The 21,401-nt window shown below is 43.5% G+C and overlaps 1 protein-coding gene across 1 annotated transcript in view; it reads left to right on the top strand.

Annotated features, from left to right (window-relative positions):
- The window catches only part of foxo6b (forkhead box O6 b), a 45,274-nt gene extending 27,972 nt beyond the window's left edge, over positions 1-17,302 (top strand). Inside the window, exon 2 of the mRNA XM_030412988.1 lies at positions 13,100-17,302. Coding sequence (XP_030268848.1) covers positions 13,100-14,824 — 1,725 coding nt within the window. The 3' untranslated portion in view covers positions 14,825-17,302. The remainder of the gene's footprint in view (positions 1-13,099) is intronic.
- The last annotated feature ends 4,099 nt before the right edge of the window (positions 17,303-21,401 follow it).

Genomic DNA, 21,401 nt, shown 5'->3' with positions numbered 1-21,401 from the left:
CTCGCCCTGCTCATCCCTCCCAGATGCTCTCTCTCGCTCTCTCTCTCTTCTCTCCCTCCCATCCGTCGTTCATTACCGCTCACTCTCACCAAAGCAGATTTCTTTCCATGACGGATGGGCTCTGTGAACGCTCGTCCAAAAGCTCTGTCAGATCTTCTGCTCATGTAGTAAAAGCTGAGAGGCGGGTGGTTCAGTCAGGGACATGTGTGGCAGTACGGGGCAGGGATTGAGCGAGTCAAGAGAGGGTTTTGGTTCAGGGTGCTTAGCGTCATTTTGGCATCTTTGTCAACGCCTGGATCTAGTTGTGGTCGGCGAGGCAGCGACCATGTTAGCCCTGGGAAAACTGCTGCATGCACGTTAGATTTCTAAAGAAGGGGGGCTTTTTTTCAAGGTCTCCCTCTTCTCCTGCTCTCACCCCATCAATTTTCGTACAGCCTCTGTGGCTCTCCAGTGAGCCCATTGCCTCGCAGGCATCTTTACAAGTCCTCCTCTCTCAACATCTTAACCATAACCCCCTCCAGCCTTTCTCTCCACACTTGGTTCTGCCCTCACTTTTCCTCCCCGTCTCTTATTCTCTCTCTGTCTGTGATGGTCATGTCTCATGGGGGAAGACAGTTGGCAGGATGCAGGCTTGCTGCCATGGCAACAGGAACCCTCCCTCTCCCTAAGGTCTCCTTAGCAACTAGTAGCTTGGCATTGTAGTAATGAGCCGGCCCAGCATGCCACACTAGCGAAGCACAAGATATGTGTGTGTGTTAGTGTGGCTTTGTCTTTGCAATGGTGATCTACGTCAGAGTGGGGTTTGACTTTGGGTTTGATATCAATTAATGATACAGGTCTAGAACTTCTGCTATATTTATATGTGGATATGTACAGTATATTCATTTTCCCCTTGTCAATATCATTTCAATATATTGAGATTGCAAAATGTAAATATATAGCCTTGAAGAATGACAGTCATCAGACATCAAACAGAAGAAAACATCTAACTTTTTCCTGTTTTAAAATTGGCTTATTTCGAAAGACCACATCTGTCGAGCGATGTGTTCCTCTTAAAAGAAATGTGAGGTCTCAAAAAGTGTGACAGTGTGAACTGGCACAACGGTTTACCAGGAAAAAATATAAATCTCAAGTCGCATTCCCATGAATTTGAATTTGAGTGCATCTAAAGCTGGCTGAATAAGGACGGTGTAATTGATTCGAAAGATATTTATTGTAGGCAATGTGCATGTATTCTTCTCATAAATAGGATATCATTACTATTCCTGTCTGGCTTTGGTATTTGAGTGTGGGCCCCAGAGCAGGTATCCAGTTACAGTGAAGCAATTAAAGATGAAGCTAATGATGATCCATTATGAACACAGACACACCACCCAAGCTGCAATGAAAATTGATCCCAGCAGATATGTTGGTATATTTCGTTTTGATAAATGTTGCAATCAGAAGCCATTCTGAGATTCTGGTGATTTGGTGAACTTTAACAGTTTGTAGTGCGCTGATGTGATGTTATGTTCGGGCCTGGTTCCATATCTCTGAATCAAGATTTCCGGTTTACTTGGTAATTAGAAGATAATAGCATATATCAGACTGATTCAGCTTCTTTGGTTGTTGTAAGTTGAATGCAGGAGCAACTCTTGTTAAGTTCACATTTTAAGTATCTTGCAACAACACATGTCGGATGTACATTATATTATAAAGAGTATTGGTAATTGTAAACATTCCTTCTGCTCTGTGAAACAATACATTTGTAGAGTGACTGTTCTACAGAAGATGGGGGACAAAATTCACTGTCTCAGTTTGCTTAGGTTTAGGCAAGAACACTACTTGGTCAGGTCTAGGAAAACATTGTGGTTTAAAAACAGTTTAATAGTTTAGTGTGGTTTAGTACATTACCTATCCAACTTAAATGACATACCTATTTACATTATGTACATTATTTAAGTAACATGTATGTGCGTAATGTAAGTTAACAATTTAGTAGGTAAAAACTCACTGACTTTGGTTTTCACACTAGACATGAAAAGCTCAAAACATCCTTATTCCTAAACGACAAGGTCGTTTGTCAGCGTCTCCCAAAACCATGTTTAACACTTTCCTAGAATATCAGTAACACATGTACCGGACCTTCATTGAGGTTTGACTAGGCTTAGACAAGAAAACGACTTGGTTAATTTTGGAAAAAATCTGAGTTTAGGTTACAATCATTACAATACTTCTGTAACTTCCCTTACAAACATACATACGTTACCGAGGTAGCTTACCCTATGTCCTGTACCTGATGTAACTTCACTATTGTAGACGGTTAAAATAACTAAACGTTGATATCTGTCTCCTGAATTAAAGTCCTGTGCTTGCTTAACCCAACCGCTCATCGCTGACCTCCCCCATATACAGACTTTTTAATCTTTATACTTCTTCGCTCTGACTTTTACTAGAGGTTGCTGTCTCACAACAAACACAAATATGGTTTATAATAAGCTGCTTTTATTTTCAACGCATGTACCTGGTCAGCATCCTCATTAAGTGGACTGTCTAACTCTTTATTCTATGTCACCTGACTTCCTCCTTTGCTGCCATAATACTTACTATGAAGAAAAGCACAGGCTGGCTCCAGCTTTATATTAGCTTCTCCTGAACTTTAAAATACGTTTAGAAACAAAAGCTATTGTCCCTAATTTCCTTTTGCATCAGTGTATCACAACCAGTATGGGCAAAAGTCATTATATGGCATGTGTCTTAAATCATCATGACAAACTGCTCCTGGCTACACTATTCCAGTTTCTATATCAACTGAAATTATGATAGCATCAGGATGGATATGTTACTATTGGTTATGACAAAACAGCATATAAAACCATTCCTCCCAAACAATAACACGTCAGACTGAATGAATGAAGTGAACCAAAATGGCAATCTACCCTGACTAACAGGCTTGTGATGTTCCCTGCTGAAGCAGTGAATTCAAGTTGGTAGTTTGATACTTTAATCAAACTGCAGTGTGGGAGCAAAGGTACTCAAGCTTTGAATATTCAACAATGCAGCCCTTTTTTCAAACTAATGAATATTCAATACAGTGTTGAATACTCATGGTCATGATTGTGACTTTTCAGCACCACTTTGGATTAAATCAAGCCAACCAATAATTAAGAAACAGACACTTTGAGAAAAGTTGATCACCTCTATTTCAGGAGTCTGTTATTCATTCAAGGCTACAGCGTTCTGTTCGGAAACTCTCTAAGTTATGGATGAAAGCCAAAGGTTGAAATCATTATTTGAACATGAGAGATAGTTTTTATTCTTATAACGAGTTGTGTGGTGGTGTCTGGTGTTTGTAAGCTTGTTCCCATCCTTCCAATTTATCAAGTCAATCTTGCCTTTTTTCTTTTTATTAATGTGACATTATTAAAAAGAAACAGCCCGTGTTTCTGCCAGTGTATCAGCCTTTGACTGTGGATCAGTGCATTTGTTGGAGGTGTCGCACAGCCTCAGTGTGTGGATGGATGTGACAGCTGAGTGCTGAGGTGGGTGGTGCTCTCCTGAGACCTGATGGCAGGTGTGATCAGGCCTGTTTCTCAGCTTCTCCTCTGGCTCTCATAGGTGTCACGATGCTCCACCTGGTGTGTGAAAGCTCCCAGGGGAAGGATAGAAATCACAGCCGTGGAGGTAGACTCCTTTTATGAGTGTGAGTCAAAGGTGGAGGTGACAAGCTACATTTCTCCAACTCTTTAAGCTTTAAGCATCCCATCAGCAACTGGCTGCATCAAAGCTGCACTATCACAAAGAAAAAATTATACTTATAATATTAAATGGTCCCAGCTTAGTAAAGAGTAGCCAATACGTCAGCAGTCAGATAGAGGATACGTGGAATTTGCATTTGAATTTGAGTTCCTTTGTTTTTAGCTTTCTAGCTAGTAAATTCATAATTAGCCGCACAACAATCTAGTCTTGCTCATTTGCTAGCTTTGTGCCTTGTGAAATAGTTTGATAGTTAAAAAAAATATTGTTCTGGGAACTCTTCATTTAGTTGATAACTTCATGTGATACAACATTTTTTTACATTGTGTTGGGACAATGGAGGAACTGTTGCTTAATCCTCTGGTTCATTTGGCTGCTGGCTTGTATATTTTGTATATTATACCAAAGACACACTGAAAATACAAAGCAGAGAGCCTTCACACAATTAAAAAATCTAAAGGGAAAATATCTCTTTTATTGTTTTTACTTATAAAAACCACTCCCATAAACCACTACAAAGTAAAAGAGTTAACCGTGCAAATGCTAGCTACACAGTTGAGAATTCTGAGCAAACAGGACACAAATGAAAATGTGAGATGAGATCAGTCATTTTTATTAACCAAAGGAAACAAACGAGCACATTTTGCTGCATTTGACCCCAGGAAGTTGAGTACTACAGCACTTCATTAAAATTTAAGCAAAGTCCTCGAGCAGGACATAGTAGTGTGCCTTCCCCCCGGTGCTCGTGATGTAAGAAAGGCCAACAGGAAGGAAGCACCACTCACGGCCACTCCCGGTCCATCACTCTTTACAGAGCTGGCTGTGGCCTGAGGACCGGGCATCTCTGGCACGCAGGGAGGATTTTCCGATCCCCTGCCCCGCTTTCAGATGCTCGTTAATCTGCCGGCTCTATTTTTATCTGCCCTCTCCTCCCCCCCCGGGCTCTCCGCCTTCACTCGGCTCCTTATGTCCATCCACCGAGGGAGAGGAGAGGGTGCCTCGGCAGGCCGGCAGCTCCAATTAGAGGCCTCTCTGCTGGGGATTGGGCTTGCTGTCCGCCTCTGGCCCCTCAGGCTCTCTTTCCGTCTACCTTTCTCAGGTTAGCCCCAGACGACGCCTCGCATCCTGCCTCTCTCCACCCGTCTTCTCCCTCCCTGTCTGCCTCGTTTCTCTCTCTTTCCCCCAGAGCTTGTGGAGCTCCACAGGGAGCAAGGGGGAGTGAAAGGCCTTCTGTCGCCTGAGGGCTGGCTCTAGTCCCTCGGCTGTACTTTGAGGCAAAGCTAACTGGTGCACCTTTCAGGAGGCGTCTTCAGTACAACTGCTGGAGACACTAACTCTGATCGTATTGTCACAGCTGCTGCGAGTGTACAACTGAAACTGCTGCTGCTACTGTAGACACTATTATTCATCCTCCACATGGAGAAAGGAAGGTTCCTCTTATTGGACGCGTTCACTAACACTCTTATGACTCAAAGAAACTGCCAATTACAGAGAACCTTACAAATATAGAGCTTCAGATGGTTGTTTGTTGAATCAATTCCATTCTTTTCTTAATCTTCAAGCTACAAAATGTTCTTAACAGTCATTATGAAGTGAGTCTTTATGCTGCTGTTAATGAACTACAGTGTGATACATGTCTAAACAGCCATTGTATAGCGCTACAGTAAATAAAACATGTTTAAAGAAAGTATTGCAGTTTCTATTGTGATTGTTAAGTAATATTTTCATTATTTGCGGGCCACAATGTTTCAGCCATTGCAGCAGCACTGTGGCCGAGCTGTGAAGTGTGACTGCATATCTTTCTTGTAACTGATTTGTCTGTGTTGCTGCTGGCCTTAAACACAACTAAGTTATTGTGTTTTTGGAGTGTTCCTAGCTACACCACAATCCTACCTAAAGAACAGCATCTTTTCTCCCAGCTTAGCCCCCACTCAAACTCTGCATGCTCACACCTTCTCCAACCCCATTAATCCCTCAGCCTCCCACTTCTTTATTTCCCTTCAAAGAGACAAGCGCTGCCCGTGACATCAGTCACAGGAAGTGAATCTTTAGCGTTGACTAATTTCCATCGATTGCCTCCAGACAGGCTTAGCAGACGAGACCCATTCCCACACAGAGCCAGGCTGCTCTCATTTAAGTCTCCCCGCCTGCAGAAAGCGCTCCACAATGAACGCAGTCAGCGCTTTTATCTTCTCCCCCACTCCTGCTTATTATCAAATAAATGCGCGGCATAGAGAGATACCCATTGACAGGACCGTGCATAATGACTCCTGGCTGTGTGAAATGGATTAATAAATAATGGTTGAGCAAGGGGAGAAAGCGGCTTTGCCTAGTCCCACTACTTCGAAACAAGGCGGCGCACAGCAATCCTCACAACACTCGGCTGGATTGTGCCGGACCACATCTAATGGAGCACTGCATGGAATTTAAAAGACAACCCTCCTCTTGAATGTGCCATGGAATGCGTCATAAATTAGAGGTGGGCTCCTTAAAATGTGAAGCAGAAAGCACTATAGAATCCACTACATGATGTTCTACTGTATCCTTTAAAGAATCCACTCCAAGAGACTGCTCTCCTGTGAGGATAGAGAGGTAAAAGCAGCCTATAAAAATGTCCAGGAGCAGAACTCCACTGCAACCTGTTCCCCATCTCGCTGCTGACAGAGCTGCAGCGGAAGGTAAATCAGTTTCCTTTTTGCTTCTGCTTTCACGCTCTCATGAGTATACCAATGCTTCAGACACACATATCCTGCAGTTTCCATGTGCAAACTCAATCGAACAGGCACGCAGTCGAGCCCACAAACACCAGAGGCCTTCTTGTTTTTAACAAAGCATCCCCATCCATCCGCTGTCAGTGACATATTGCTTCATTAACACTCTTGGCTTTGTGTATATTGACAGCTTTTTCAAAATGGCAGAGAGTAAAAGTGTTCCTACGCCTGCTCTGCACCAAAGGGGCTTAAACAGACTATACAACCCAAACTGAGAGAAGTCTGCTCGTGCTGCCACTGTACCCCTGTGCCATAGTAATAAGTCTGTCTGAGACATGGGGTGAAAAGGTCTCAATCTCCTTAACGCTAGATTAAGGAGCAGCTTGATCAAGGCGTCTTAAGTGCTTCATTTTGGAATCAGGATCAATAGCCACTAAGAAGAATTGAGCTAGGAGCTTCACTAGGTAGAGCTGATTGAATAGAGTCTAATGACTTCTCAGAAACCCCTTACACCAGAGGAATGGCTTATACTGTATAGTCTGCTTGTGTTTTTGTTTTAGCTATTTATTTTTCAGTCCTTTAAATGTTATAGAAAGGGTAATTCCATCCCTGAGCACCAGTTGTTGTGACAGTGTCTTGTATTAGTGTTTACATGCTAATACATAGGACTCTCGTCGTAAACATGTTTTCTATCAGAAGCGGTGACAACAGTAAGGCTGTGGCGTGACGTGGTTAGTGGGGGTCAATCCGGACATATTTTGAAGACCCGTGAAAACCTGTGCTTGTTTTTCTTGGCTCCCAATAACTGCCCAACCAATTATGTCCATCAACGCCGCGCCCAGCCTCAATCGCCATGATCCGACCAATCCCCACCCTGTCTCTGTGGTTTCAGGATGAAACCCAGCTGAGGAGTGCCCAGAATTAACCAGGATTAGCCTTGGATTGTCGGGGATTACTCAGGCTGGAGAGGGATTAAGTATGATTGCCAGTTTGGGGTGGGGGGCTGTGGGTGTCTTTGTGTGTTCGCCTGTGTGTGCGTGCACATTGGCCATGGTGGCCATGCGTCAAGTTGTGAAATATATACATGGTTCTGTTTGTTTACATGTGCCGCATGTGTACAAAGCTGCTAAAAACATTAGATATGACTTGATTTCTACATCTTTAACAGTCGGCAAAGAGAAGGGGAACTGTCTTCAATCAAATCTTCCCTTTGTGATATGACAAAGTCCAGCACACAGATATATTTGATATTAGTTGTTGTGTAGAATTAATATAGGAGGCTTTTCTCTGCTCAGACACCAAGCTCCGTTGAGAGAATTGCCAGTAACAGACAACAAGAGGAAAAAAGGTGCAAAGGGTTACATCATCCTTGTTGCTATGCAACAAAAACTGGATAATTTGTAATAGATGTAATTAGTGTTAGCTACCTAATCCAGAATATAAAAGGGACAAGGGGGTTGAAAATAATAATAATCAAGAAAATTTGTCATTGCTCTATTATTGCTATTGTGAAATGGAGAACGTGGGCACACAGCTGAGGAGGACACAGTTTCTGACCACTTAAAAGGCTTTGTGGAGACAGGGTCTCAATAAAATGCAGGTACAGAGGGTGGACAAGATAACAGCAACTCACAGCATAATTTAATCTACAAACATAGAGGGGAGTCAACCTTTCTCAGTCTGGCACATTTTAACAATCTGCAACAAAAGGGTGTATTTCCGAAAGGTCTACTGTACTGTACTGAATTACACTGTGCAGATGTTCCTGTTACTCCAACAGGTTGTTGTCCAACTCCTGTATGTTGAGTTTGGAATGCCAAGAGGATAACGTTAAAGGGACACACACGCACTTCTCAGTCTGGGGAAACAAACATACAGTGTCAAAAGTACGAAAAAACCCCAAACTGATAATGTCGTTAGGGTCTAAAGAGAGACGTTGAGTTTAAGATTAAAAGGGCCAGGGCTCAATAGTCTTCTTTACTTCAACAGAGCCTTATCCAATATCAAGCTTAATAGGCCCGTATTACTCTATGTTAAACCACCCATAACTGCTGAACCATAATTTGAGCTCACTGGATCCAGGCTCTGCATCAAATTGTATTCGCTAAAAGATATCAGCCACCAAAATTTGCCATTTTTTTTCTTAAAAATCCATGCATAATTAGCTGAGAAATTAGTGATTTTTTGTGTAATCCTGCTGACAAACCAACCAACGAACAAAGAAACACAGGTGAAAAAATTAGAGTGTTATCTATAACTTACACCTAAAGTAAAAAAGTCCTGTGTATTGAGTAATACCAGTTTCTGAGCTAGTGATTGTACAGTCATAGTATTTCCAAGTTTTTTATGGTCACATTTAAATGTTCAGCTGTAATCACACTGCATACTGTATAGAGTGATGCAGGATGATGTAATTCCCAAAACCTTTCATGAATTGTTGCCTGGATTGGCATTTTGAAAAAGGGAAAATTGTAAAAATTCTGTGTTTAGACAGCTCTGTGTGTACATGGGCCATTAGCTAACAACTGGACTGACTATCCCCTGACTCAGTGGAAGCAGCAGTGTGTCAGGGTCAGACTCTGTAACTGTTTATGCATAATATACAGTAGTGAGGCTAGATACAGTGCAGCGTGTTCCCTGTAGAGAAGGAGGGTGGATGTGGGGACAGATTCAGTCACCGCTCTCTCTGCAACAGTCCATCTCCTCCTGCATTAGTAGAAAGGCAAAGGCTGGGAGCAAAGGGAATGGGCTTCTCCACTTCAGAATCAGTCTTTCTGACAAGTTAATATATACACTGAGGTGGAGATGGGCAGCTATGTGCCACGGAGGATTGAGAGTCTGCAGGATTCATTCCAACCAAAGACATTGCTGGTGGACGTCACTGATCAGTTTCCCCTCTTTGGCTGACAGGGTGCTCATCAGTGACATTTACTGCTATATAACCCTTGACTGGATTAACAGCTTGGAACATTACTACACTACACCCTTTCTCTGAATCTGATGGTCCGATCTTGCACCAGGGTTACGTCGACATACTGGACTCATGTAGGAATCATTAAATCGATAATCAGGACAGTTCTTGAATTTGTCATCTTCTTCTTGTGTTTTCCAAATTTTGGCATGATGTTGATGGTGTTTGAAGAGTATAACAACATTCTTTTATTGAAGTTATTAAATTGAGATGTATCTACATCTATTTGGTTTAGTTCATGTTGTCTGTCATTAACCAATGGGACTGACTTATTAGTGGCTAATGACATGGGAGTTTCTAACACTCAAGTTTTTTTGTGTTTTGTTCCCATTGCAGGTATCTTTAACTGCAGTTGCCACAGCATCTTTTTACCAAATACTACTCCAAACGACACAACAAAATACATTGTTTGCCTTCAAGCACAATTCAAAAACAAGTGTTTTCTGCTCCGAAGCCTGATTTGCAGTAAGACATTGTTTTCGCGTGCCTTCCAAAACTGTTGCAAATCATAGTTGCAAAAAATGAAAAATAAATAAAACATCTGCTGATCTGACAACACTATGGTTATGGTTTAATGTAAAGCAATACAAATCAACTGCAACACAAACTGGAACCTGGAAATTCAAACTCTTAGGAAGGGAGGATGTACAATTGTATTGGACAGCATTCTTTTTAGTTAGGTGTCCCTAATAGACTGGCAACTGAGTGCACATGAACTATAAAAAAAAAACTTGCTGGTTATTTTTTGAATGTTGGACTGTAGGAACACAAAGAAGAAAAGTGAAATAACATGCAACATAGCCTGTTTATGCCCACACAATTATGTTGAGTATAATTAACACAACATTTTTATTTTCTTGATGAAATGCACATTAGGTGTCTATGGAAGTTCATACTCAAATTGATTAATGTTCCAAAACATCCTTCTGTTAAGTACAAAGAACTCTGTTATCCCAAACTCTTATGCTCACGTGTCTTTTTCCGAATGTTAAATGGATACTAGCTTCCCTGTGTTTAGATTGTGATAGAAATCATCTTAAATGGGCATCCAAACTGTAAAATTAGATGCAGATGGAGTATCAGCACCTAATTTACACTACTAGCTATTTCAGTACAAAGATGTCAATTTCAGCCTAAAATGGATGTCAGTTTAATCTTAATATACAAAAGACAATGCAGTAGGCTGCCGCATTATGCTATTGTACAGTGAATCAGCAGATGAAGGAAAAGCAGTGTACTGTTGGGGTATAATTGTTGCTCTGGTAGTTGTACGTAAGCTCTCCATCCCCTCACTCACTCACACACACGCGCGCGCGCACAAACACACCCATGCGCGCGCACACACACACGTCTGCTAATCACAGCTTGGTACAGGTAGTGAGACGTTGGGACTACTGGTGATTGAGCCTCCCTGGTGGATTGGAAGCAGGAATCTGACAGACTCAGATAAAAGGCTGTTTGGAGTTGCCTGCAGCATCAAACAGCATCAGCCACCTCCCCTCCTCTCTCCCCATCTCTCCTTTCCACCATCACCTCCCCTCTCTTCATTTCTCCCTCTTTTGGTTTACTCTGTTGCCATGGCTACGCCCAGCCGGAGCCGTCATGTTGTGGAGAAACCTGTCAGGGTGCCGCTCTCAGATCACCTGATTCGGGTCGCCTCCACTGGTGGCCTCTTTCACACGGCGTCATCGTTCAATTTGCCTTTGATAAAGTCTGCTCACCGTTGTGCGCTGCGGCTGAGAAGTGCAGTCAGCCCATTTCGTCGGCAAGTGTTGAGCTTGTGCAATTTAAGCGACCTGGTGTTTTGGAGGGGACCCCTCTGAACAGCAGAAAAAAAGAACATAAATACATCTCCTGTATCCAATTTACATGTCTGTGAAGAGAGTGTAGTCAGCAGTGTGATTTGAGTGGAGGATGGGACACAATTACCTGTTTGGAGTCATGCTGAGGGGATGGGTGTGTGTGGAGGAGGTTTTTCAACATGAATGAGGGTAGTAGTGGGATAGAAGACTGATTTGAAACCTACTTAAAGCGGAATTCCTCCTGTAAACATTTTGCAAGACACATATTACTTGCTGTTCTGGATGCTGTGCTATTCATAATAGCCTTGATAAACAAAGCCATCATCTCTTTTAATTGTTTGTCCAGTTTGAAGCCATGTGGCTCCATATAAGAGTATGAAGGTACATATGCTGAGTGTATGGATAGCCCTGAAGGGTGAAATGTAAGCTGGTGCATATTTGCATCTCCTGCTGTTTGGTTCCGATATTTGCTCACTTTTCAGTGTGAATGAATGAAGAGGGGGGAGAAGGGGGAGTATGGAAGTTGTGTAAGGTGATGAGAGGATGGATGTGGAGAGAGGGAGAGAATGAGCTATGTCGTGATCAAGAGATGCTGGGACACAGAGAGGGAGATGAATGGGGCTGAGAGCAGGAAAATTGGACAGGAGGCGGGGAGTGAATGAAGATAGAGAATGGCTCGAGATATCAGGAGACAGAGATTGTGAGCTATGTGCAGGTAATAAACAAGGCAGAAATAGATAGATATCTCCAGAGAGGAAAAAGAAAAGTGTGTGATTGCGCGCATGGGGTAGAGGGTTGGGGTTGGTGCTGGTGGAGGGGGTTTGTTTTTCCCCAAAGATGAGAAAGGGAAAAGGAAAAAGAGGGAAAGAAAAAGAAAGCAGAATAGCAAAGGGAGGAAAGCTGGAGAGAGTGTGAATAATGACACAAGCAGGAAAGATTTGGATGAACATGCTGTACTTAGACTAACTTGGCCAGCTGAGATGATGTGTATCCCTGCTAAGCTCTCCTTTAGGCAGGCTTAGATCTCATCAACTCACTCCAGGTTGGCACCGTCTTCAAATGCTGCTGCGGAGCCCTGGATTAACTATACAGCTGTCACTCAGACACTTAAACAGGGGTCTGGAGAAGCTTATCCTATACACCCCCCTGCACTCCACACCCACCTGCAACCACCACATCCGTCCCCCTTCAAAGCTATTTGCAGGAAGACTTCATCATAACGATATCTGCCGTCATTGCCTACTGTCATGTTAATTGTGCCATGATTTTAAAAGAGGTTAAATGAGCATGTCCCTCGCCTCCTCCCTTCCCTCGTTTACTTCCCCTCTATCTTATTCCAGGCCTGTGCAAGAGTGTTTCTTTTTTCATTCTGGTGCTCTTCCAGATCTTCTCCTGCCAACCCCCTCCTCTCGCCCCATTCCCTCCCTCCCTGTCTCTGGCTGGATCTCAGGCTCTCATATTTGGAGGCCTTGCAATCGATATGGGCTGTCTGTGATTGGGTTGCCTCGCGTGATTCATTTCTGTAACCTTGGTGATGGTTTGATGTGGAGGCTGCACCCATGTCCATATTATGACTCAGTGAGCGCGTGTGGAGAGGAGAGGCTGGTCAGGGGAGGTATCGATTGGTCCTTCACTCTCCCTGCCCTCTTTGCTCTCCTCTCCATCTCCCTCTCTTTCTTTATCCATCTTTTTTCTCGCTTGCCGTGCAGCCTTGATAGTTTGGCCATAATTTGAAATGACTTTGTGTTCTCATGAAATGATTATTTAACCCTAAATGTTCCCATGGGAGTTAATGTTTATCTCTTTCCTTCTCCCTCCCTTTTCTGCCTCTCCCTCCCTCTCTGCCACCATCTCCTTCCCATTTTTCTCTCTCATTCCAGAATTCAATCAGGCACAATCTGTCCCTGCACAGTCGCTTCATCCGGGTGCAAAATGAAGGGACTGGGAAGAGTTCCTGGTGGATGCTGAACCCAGAGGGAGGAAAGATGGGGAAGGGACCAAGACGGCGTGCAGCCTCTATAGACAACGGTACCCGTTACCTGAAGACCAAAGGCCGCATTAGCCGTAAGAGAGCAGGGGCCATGGGCCTTGGACGGGGACAAGGTCAGGGGGCTGGACCCACAATGCAAGGTTCGCCAGAACATGGCAGTCCGGCAGGGAAAGGAGGCGTGGTCATGGGGGGTGAGGAGTATGAGACCTGGACAGATCTTCATTCCCGCACCTCCTCCTCTGCCTCCACGCTGAGTGGCTGTCTGTCCCCGATCCTGGCTGAGGCAGAGGCTGATGAACCAGAGGAGGGTGGACTTTCCTGCTCAGCCTCCCCAAGATTGTACCCTAGCCCCACCAGCACCCGCTCCCCAGCTTTGGGCACTGGGGGCCACTGCCCCACTGTGGAGCTGCCCCAGCTGACTGACCTGACTGGGGCTATCAGTCTGGATGAGAGCAGCTACCCACAGCCACCACAGATCAAATGCAATGGTTATCCCTACGTGCCTGGGCCCAAGGCAGAGGGCTCCTACTGTGGGCCCATGTATGCACAGCCTTCCATGGGCATGCTCCGGCACCACACTCCCATGGAGACGATCCAGGAGAACAAGCCAGTCAGCTTCCAGCGCCCAATGAGGGGCTACTCAGAGAACAATGCCCTGCAGAGTCTGCTTACTGGAGGAACTCCCTACTGCAACAAAGACACAGTGCTGGGCCAGGGGCGGGAAACACACACACTAATGACACAGGGAACCAATGGTGTTCACAGCCCGCACAGCCACAATCAGAATCGCAGCCACAATCATAACCACAATCACAGCCAAGAGCACGCTCACAATCCCAGCCTACACAATGGTCATGGTTCAGTTCATGACCAAAACACAACCCACCATCAGAACCACAATCAGGGTCACAAACACCAAGCCAGCCTCAACTACAGCCACAGCCACAAGCCCCATCCAGCCCATGACTACGTTCCAACTCACGAGCATGGTCACAGTAACAAAGTAAATGCCAGCCATGATCACAATCCTCGATCCAACCAGAGTCACATGCACAACCACAACCCCCACAACTCTCATAACCCTATGCACAGTGGGCCTCACTCCCAGGCCCTCTCCCCACGGGTTAGCACTGACATCCTGCAGCCCTACAGCCTCAAGACCTCCAACCACTATGGGCCTCGTCCCCACCTCCCAACATCGCCGTCCCTACCGCCCAACCCTGCCGGTGTCATGGATGTTCCGCAGGACCCCTGCCGCCTGGCATCCGCACCTCACCCCCGCCACCAACCTTACCCTGGAGCTCATCAGGGTATGACTGACTCCTGGCATGGGTACTATCACAACAACCACCAGCCAGGGAATAGTGGTTACCAGGGGCAACATCACAACTCCCTCATTAGAATGGCTGCCAACCTGGAGATGGAGAATGTCCCCAATAGCCTGGACTGTGATGTAGACTCCATCCTGCTCAGTGACTTTATGGACACAGAGAATATGGACTTCAACTTTGACGGCTCTCTGTCCCAAGGCCTGGGCATGGGGATGGGCATGAGCTTGGGGGCATTTGCCTGCCCTCCACCAGCACACAGCAACCAAAGTTGGGTGCCAGGGTGAACCCAGGCCCAAGGGTTTGGTTAGACACATGACCGGAAAGCTCACCCACTGTGCCAGGCTGCTGGTGTGCTGTACCCTTGGACTGATGGACTGTGATTCTCTTTCTCTGAGACTGTAGAACAAAATACGTATTGTCATTTTGTTTCCTGCGGACTCCCTACTACCCCCTCCCCTACCCCTCACCCTGTTTATAAAGCCTTCTGTCTCCACATTGAACCTGCCCCCAATGAGCCCAGTCTTCTTCATGCCCTTCAAGTTTTTTTTTGTTTTGTGTTTATGGTCCCCTCCAAATCTCGTCCTGCCTGTTCTAAGCTCTCAAGCACTTTACATCCACCCTTTCCATACAAATGCAGTAACACAAAGACCAAACAAAGTCCCGCTGTGTTTTGGCTTAAGTTTAATGTATGCAATTCACTTGAGAGTAGTATCTCCTCCTATAGTGGAGGTGTTGTTTTTGACTCAAGAACATGATCAAACAGCTGCATAAATATCTTTCAATATAGAGGTGCTTGCAGATTGGGGGTTAAAAACAGAGGCTTTGAGGTTTAGGAATGAATAAAAAAAGAGGTTTTTAGAAGAAGACAATAAAAGCTAAAGGGGTCGAGGGATAGAATGGAAGGGACCTCCAGGGTCAGTGTGACTTCTCTCACTGATGGGCAGTGGTGTTTCCTGTTGGGTTCAGTGCAGGGGGACAGTCATCCATCAGGCAACCATCAGCACCACTCCATTGAAATGCAACATCCCTTCTTTAATCTCCAAAGTAATGCCAGAGTGATGCATCACTATTGCAAATCTAATGCGCCACTCTGTGTTTTTCACCCCCCCACCTCTCGTCAACTCCGGACACACTGGCTTAATGTGTTTTGGCGAAAGTGATGATTAAAGTCACTCTGCACTAAATGGGGGAAGGATTGAAAGGGGTTTTGGGGGGGGGGGCTGAGGAGAGATGGTAGGAGAGGAGAAATGCAAATATTCCCTCTGTGCCTCTTGCTCTCCATTTGGTGGATTTATGTAGCTTTCCCTGTAATGAAATAAGCAACGACCAGAGCCTGCTGTACATCCTGAGGAGCTCTCTGATTGGCCCGAGCTGGGCTGCCTCAGCATGGCTCCTTCACCGGCTGACCCCAGAACAGCTTAGTGAGCAGCTGTGGTCAGGCCAGGATGTTGATGGAGCTGCCGTCCTCAGACCCCAGGCAACCTTGTCTAATTCACTAACACCTAGGTTCAAGCCCACTATGTGCTTTTACTCCTACGAATTGCACACTGATGAACAGCGTCAGCAGATTACTATTTGGTGCTATCTCTTCTTCCCAGGCTCGCTCCTATCGCGCCACCGCATCCCGAGGTTACTCGGAGGGTAAACAAGAGTAATTAACCGCCAAACAAGATGGATGATTTATGCAAGTGTGTGTATTCGCTCATCGGCACAAAGTCATAATTCTTCCCCCCGCCAAGAACAAGGAGGGTGATTTTTGAGAGGTGATGCCCAGCGACAAGGTAAAGCGGCTGGCAAGCAGTGTGCTTATAGTGTCCTTCAAGTCCTTCAAGAATTCCCTTTGGAAGCGTTCCCCGCCCCATCCTGGCCATAGCTTTACTTTGCTGTAGTCTTTCTTGTGCTCGTTCTGTGATTGTGCAGTTGTCTGTTCTGTTTCAACACAGCTTGGATATGAGCTTTCGTTTGCATTTGATTTTCTTCATTCACAGAGGGAAAATGGGGAAAGAGGGCATTCACCAACCGCTGTCCTGGCATCTGTCCCACTCAAGACAGAGTGAATAGGAACAAGAGAGAGAAGTAAGGTAGATAGATACAGAGAAAGAATCGGTGGGAGGGAGGCAGCTAAATGAGTAGGCAGGATCTGTGAGAATGGTAGAGATTTTCCAGCTCGGTAGCTTTCTGTAGAATTGGCTGTTTGAAACAGGCCAAATGTCAAGTGCTACTCAGCCAGCTCCAACAAGCTTTGACCAGAAAGCCACTTCTCCCTCCTGATCAAGGACAATGACGGGTATTTCCATACACATTTCTTTTTCTTCCTTCTTTCCTTTTCATGAGTTAAGATGGCCCATTGTTGTAACCCAACTGTAATTTGTTCTCTGGCCTGTGTGCACTTGTGTGTCAAGCTTCTCATGGGTGTGCGAGTGTGTGTGTGTAGCACAGTGATGTATAAGAACTGATTAAGGGAATATTGTTGAGAACTAACTTGCCCTGTATTGCCTGGATGAGTGCAACATACATAATATATACAGTTTATATTTATTGGTTAGGGAGTTCGGTCCATGGAAGTCTGATCAGACCCCTCACTGCTTTGTCTTCATGATGACAAAGAGGCAGAATGCTATTTCAGTTTGACCACATTTCATTCTGTACATAATCTATATTGAGAAAATTGTATTATAATTTTTTTGCAAATATCAATTTCTTTTCTAAAATGATGTATCTGCTCATCTGGTGACTGTAAAATAAAAACAAATGAGAACATAGATGTTTTTTTTGTGTGTTTCTGTAATTTGCATACACAATCAAATGTGCATCACATTTTTTTTTTTTTTTCAGATTCACAGCAGGTCGAGTCAGTTTGACTTATGTAACCAGATATCACAAATACAAAGTTGGGCATTCAATATTCTGTCTTTAGGCCCACAATTTGGATAAATACAAACCTTTAACACAAAAATAAAGGGAGAAATCTCAGGAAGTGCCACTGAAGAGGGACCCCACTTTCAGGAGGGATAGACATGTAGTAGGGGTCTTTCAAGTAGTGTAGAGAGCAACAGTAAAACCACAGTATGGAGAATGAAAATAACAGCATTAGGTCTATTACAGAAATATTACATGGCTAAAATTAAGATAAGATGGCCCTTGTACAAAACTGGGCTATCTATACTGTAGAAACACACAAATATTTTGCTACTACATGACCAGAGAAAACAGAGGAAAGTTGTGGTATTCCCATACCCAATAGGTAGAAAAAACACCTTTTTAAACAGTAAAAAACTAATTAAACAGTCCCCTAAAATATGTATCTGAAAAAAGAGAAATAAAGAATGAACATGATTGTGGCTCATATTTGATCAGGACTGCCTTGTTTTTGTTTTGACAATGAGTTTTTCAGTCTCCGTTTTCATAATACAGAAACAATATGGTGACTTTCAGTCTGCAGCCTCTCTCTATTGCATTGAAAGCATTTTAGGCAAGAAATAGGCAGTGAAGTAACAGATTCATAGTTTGTACTGTATGTTTCTGAAAGCATTTTAGGCAAGAAATAGGCAGTGAAGTAACAGATTCATAGTTTGTACTGTATGTTTCTGAAAGCATTTTAGGCAAGAAATAGGCAGTGAAGCAACAGATTCGTGGTTTGTAGTTTATCAGCTGCCTAGTTTAGATAGTTTGATTGGAGTTTGGTGAGTGTGTCTTTTAGATCCTTTGATTGAAGAGAGAGATCTCAAGATCTGACGATACTCTTTGTATCACTGGTAGCTTGCATGACATATGCGGAACAGCAATCTGTAGTTGATACAACAGTCCTACAATATGCCAGATTTTACATAATTTGGTGTTTTTTGCCGCAAAAAAGTGGGGACATCAAAAAAGGTTTACCATTGTTTACCATTTTCATACACTACCAATATTGTAGTGATACAAACCTGGTTGAAAATTGGCATCGTCCCTTTTTAAGTGCAACCATACTGTATATGAATAATTGACATTAAAATGTTTAAAATTAGTTCATTACAAATTATACATGTATCATAATTACTTATATGTATAGCTTTTGTCATAATTATATTAGTAATGATGATAGTAAACATTATTATGATCAAATAGGTTTTAAACAAACCATCAGAATAGTCAGGTTATCGAACCTCTTTACTGGGAAATTAAGCCAACCTTAAACTGTCAGAAATAACTTGTCATGTCACAAAACTGTATCTGTTTCACTGTATTTTGGAGACAAGATAAAAACATAAAAATCATCTCAAGTGGAGTTACACAGTTTTCACATTCACAGTAGACATAGGAGAAAATATATCATATAGTAACATCAGTATGGTGGTATATGTCACAAGATACATCATTAGCTGTATGTGTGGGGGTGTATGCATCTGTATGTATTTACATGTGTATGATGGGGAGTTGAACACACAAGTATATCATCCTATACCTCAGTTTTGGGATTATCTGAGTGTGTGTATGTGCGTGACTCCCTACATGTGTGTGTGCATTTGTGTGTGTGTGTCTAGTCTAGCGCCTGTGTGATAAGGCTCGTTAGCAACCCGATGCCATGCCACAGCTGTGTCTGTCCCAGTGGAGGCTTCCTCACTGAGGGACTGACTGCATCTGCACTGCCATACTGTGCAACACACACACACACACACACACACACACACACACACACACACAGACAGGCAGACAGACAGATAGACACACACACGAGACTGTGTGCCTCCTCACCTCTGTTGCTGTGTGTGTGTGACCATGAGCCCGCAGAGAGAAAGTCAAAGTAATACATAGTTAGTTAGCAGCAGCTCACCTGACAAGATGGCTGATCCTTGTACACCTGGGAAGATGGCGGCACACACACAGGCTCAAACATGCACACACACACACACACACACACACACACACACACACACACACACACACCCGCACACACGCACACACACACACACACACACACACACACACACACACACACACACACACACTGTCAGACGCCAATAACAGCTCTCCATCATCCCCATCTCATGCGGTTCTATAAAATATGCCTCTCGGATGCTAGTTAGTTCATCTGGTAGAGAGAGGAAGGTTAGTGTGAGACAGAATGCATAATAAGGACGGGCTCCTGCTGCACTCCATGCAAATGTGAAGCTTGACGTGTCAGAGCCTTGATGGATCTGTTCTGACAGACACAGTGACAGCCTGGTGACAGGAACTTAAAAACCTACACTCCTTCTCACTCTCACTCTCACTCTCTCCCTCCTCATATATATTTACGACCCAAGCATCTTAATGCAGTTTTCCTCGCTAATCTCCCATGATCTTCTGCAGCTAGTTCAGAGATGCTCCATATTTCACAAGATATGGAATTTTGTGATCTGACAAAGGTTGTAGGCTGCGAACTCTTCACTGGTGTATGATATCTGCATAAACTATGTGGTGCTGTATAATGTGTAGTGTCTTTCAATAAACATTAATGAGACACGGTGAAATTCTTCACCAACGAAACTATTCTGACTACTAATCATTTCCTTTGCGGACTATTCTTGCAATCACATGATGTAGTTATATTAATGAAATCATATTAATTTGATAAAACTATTTATGAGCTCTTTACTAATTGTAGTAGTCTGACAAAAGAAATAGAATCTCCATGTAAAGATCTGTGTCAATATGCACTAAAATCTCATTCAATGAATCAATAAAATAATATATTTAATGATAATGTTTTATTTGCATCTTTACTGAAATAGAATAAAAGAGTGACTGACAAGGAGACAAAAAGAAGAAGGAATAGTTTATACACATTTTACTGAAAGGTGGTGGAGGGGACATATGGGCCCGGATGAAAAGACATTTTTAAAACAGTCTTCAACATTTTTAATTCATGCAATGTGATGGGGGAATAATGGTGGGACAATATGAAAATATTGCAAGCAATTTTTTACAACATTTTTATCAAAATATCCACAATCCACAATAACTTTGCATTAAACACCTCCATGGCAACTTAATGCCCCAAAATAAAGATGTAATATGTACCATTTTGCAATAAATTAAAAAATGTGAAAAAAACAACTTGCCCTTTGTTACATATTTTGGTGAGTTGTGTACTTTTTCTGACAATGTTCAAATCCAGCAACACCCACAAGTTTCCTTGAGGTAACTGTATATTCCATTTGGTTGCCTGTTGCTTTAAGTTCAAGGAGCGAACAGCACAGTCAGGTTTTAGGCTTGTTTTACAGTACAGTTTTGAGATATTTCATGGAGGTGAGGAACACCATCTTATCAAAAATAAGGTAGGCTTCCTTCAAACCTTAAACCATTTTATGTTTTTGTGCCTTGTGCATTTATTTACTGTATAATGGTGGTCAAACTGTGCTCCATGGCTTTCTTTAATGTGTGCTGCTCTGCGACCTTAATGAATACCTGTCAGCAAATAAAAAAATAGCTATTTTCATAAAGAAACAGTGCAGCCCATAAAGTAACATTTCTGGTTAATTTTCTCATCCGCAGAGGACGCAGAGTGTGACACTGGTGGTCAGTCGACATACTGTACATTTGCGTGTCGCGATCCGGTCTCTGTGGCCTCCTGACCCCATGCAGTGAGCCACTGGGACAGGCTGATGGGACTTCCTGCTGGTGAGCGTGTAGCCGCGCGCTCACTGCTGTGGTTTATTACAGCAGAGGCTCCCCAGGGATTCAGCTGATGGCCAACATCAAAGCTGTGCCTGGTATATTAAAACAGCAAGAATGTGGGTGGAGGTCATCTTCAATGAATTCCGTTTCCTATATGGGACAAACGCCTTCAGCACGTTGCATGAATGCTCATTATCTATTCATGCAGTCATTGAACACTCC

This window comes from Sparus aurata, chromosome 3 (genome assembly GCF_900880675.1).
Source record: "Sparus aurata chromosome 3, fSpaAur1.1, whole genome shotgun sequence".
NCBI lineage: Eukaryota > Metazoa > Chordata > Actinopteri > Spariformes > Sparidae > Sparus > Sparus aurata.
The sequence above is the reverse complement of the archived record's forward strand: the minus strand, read 5'-3'. Positions and strand labels throughout refer to the sequence as shown.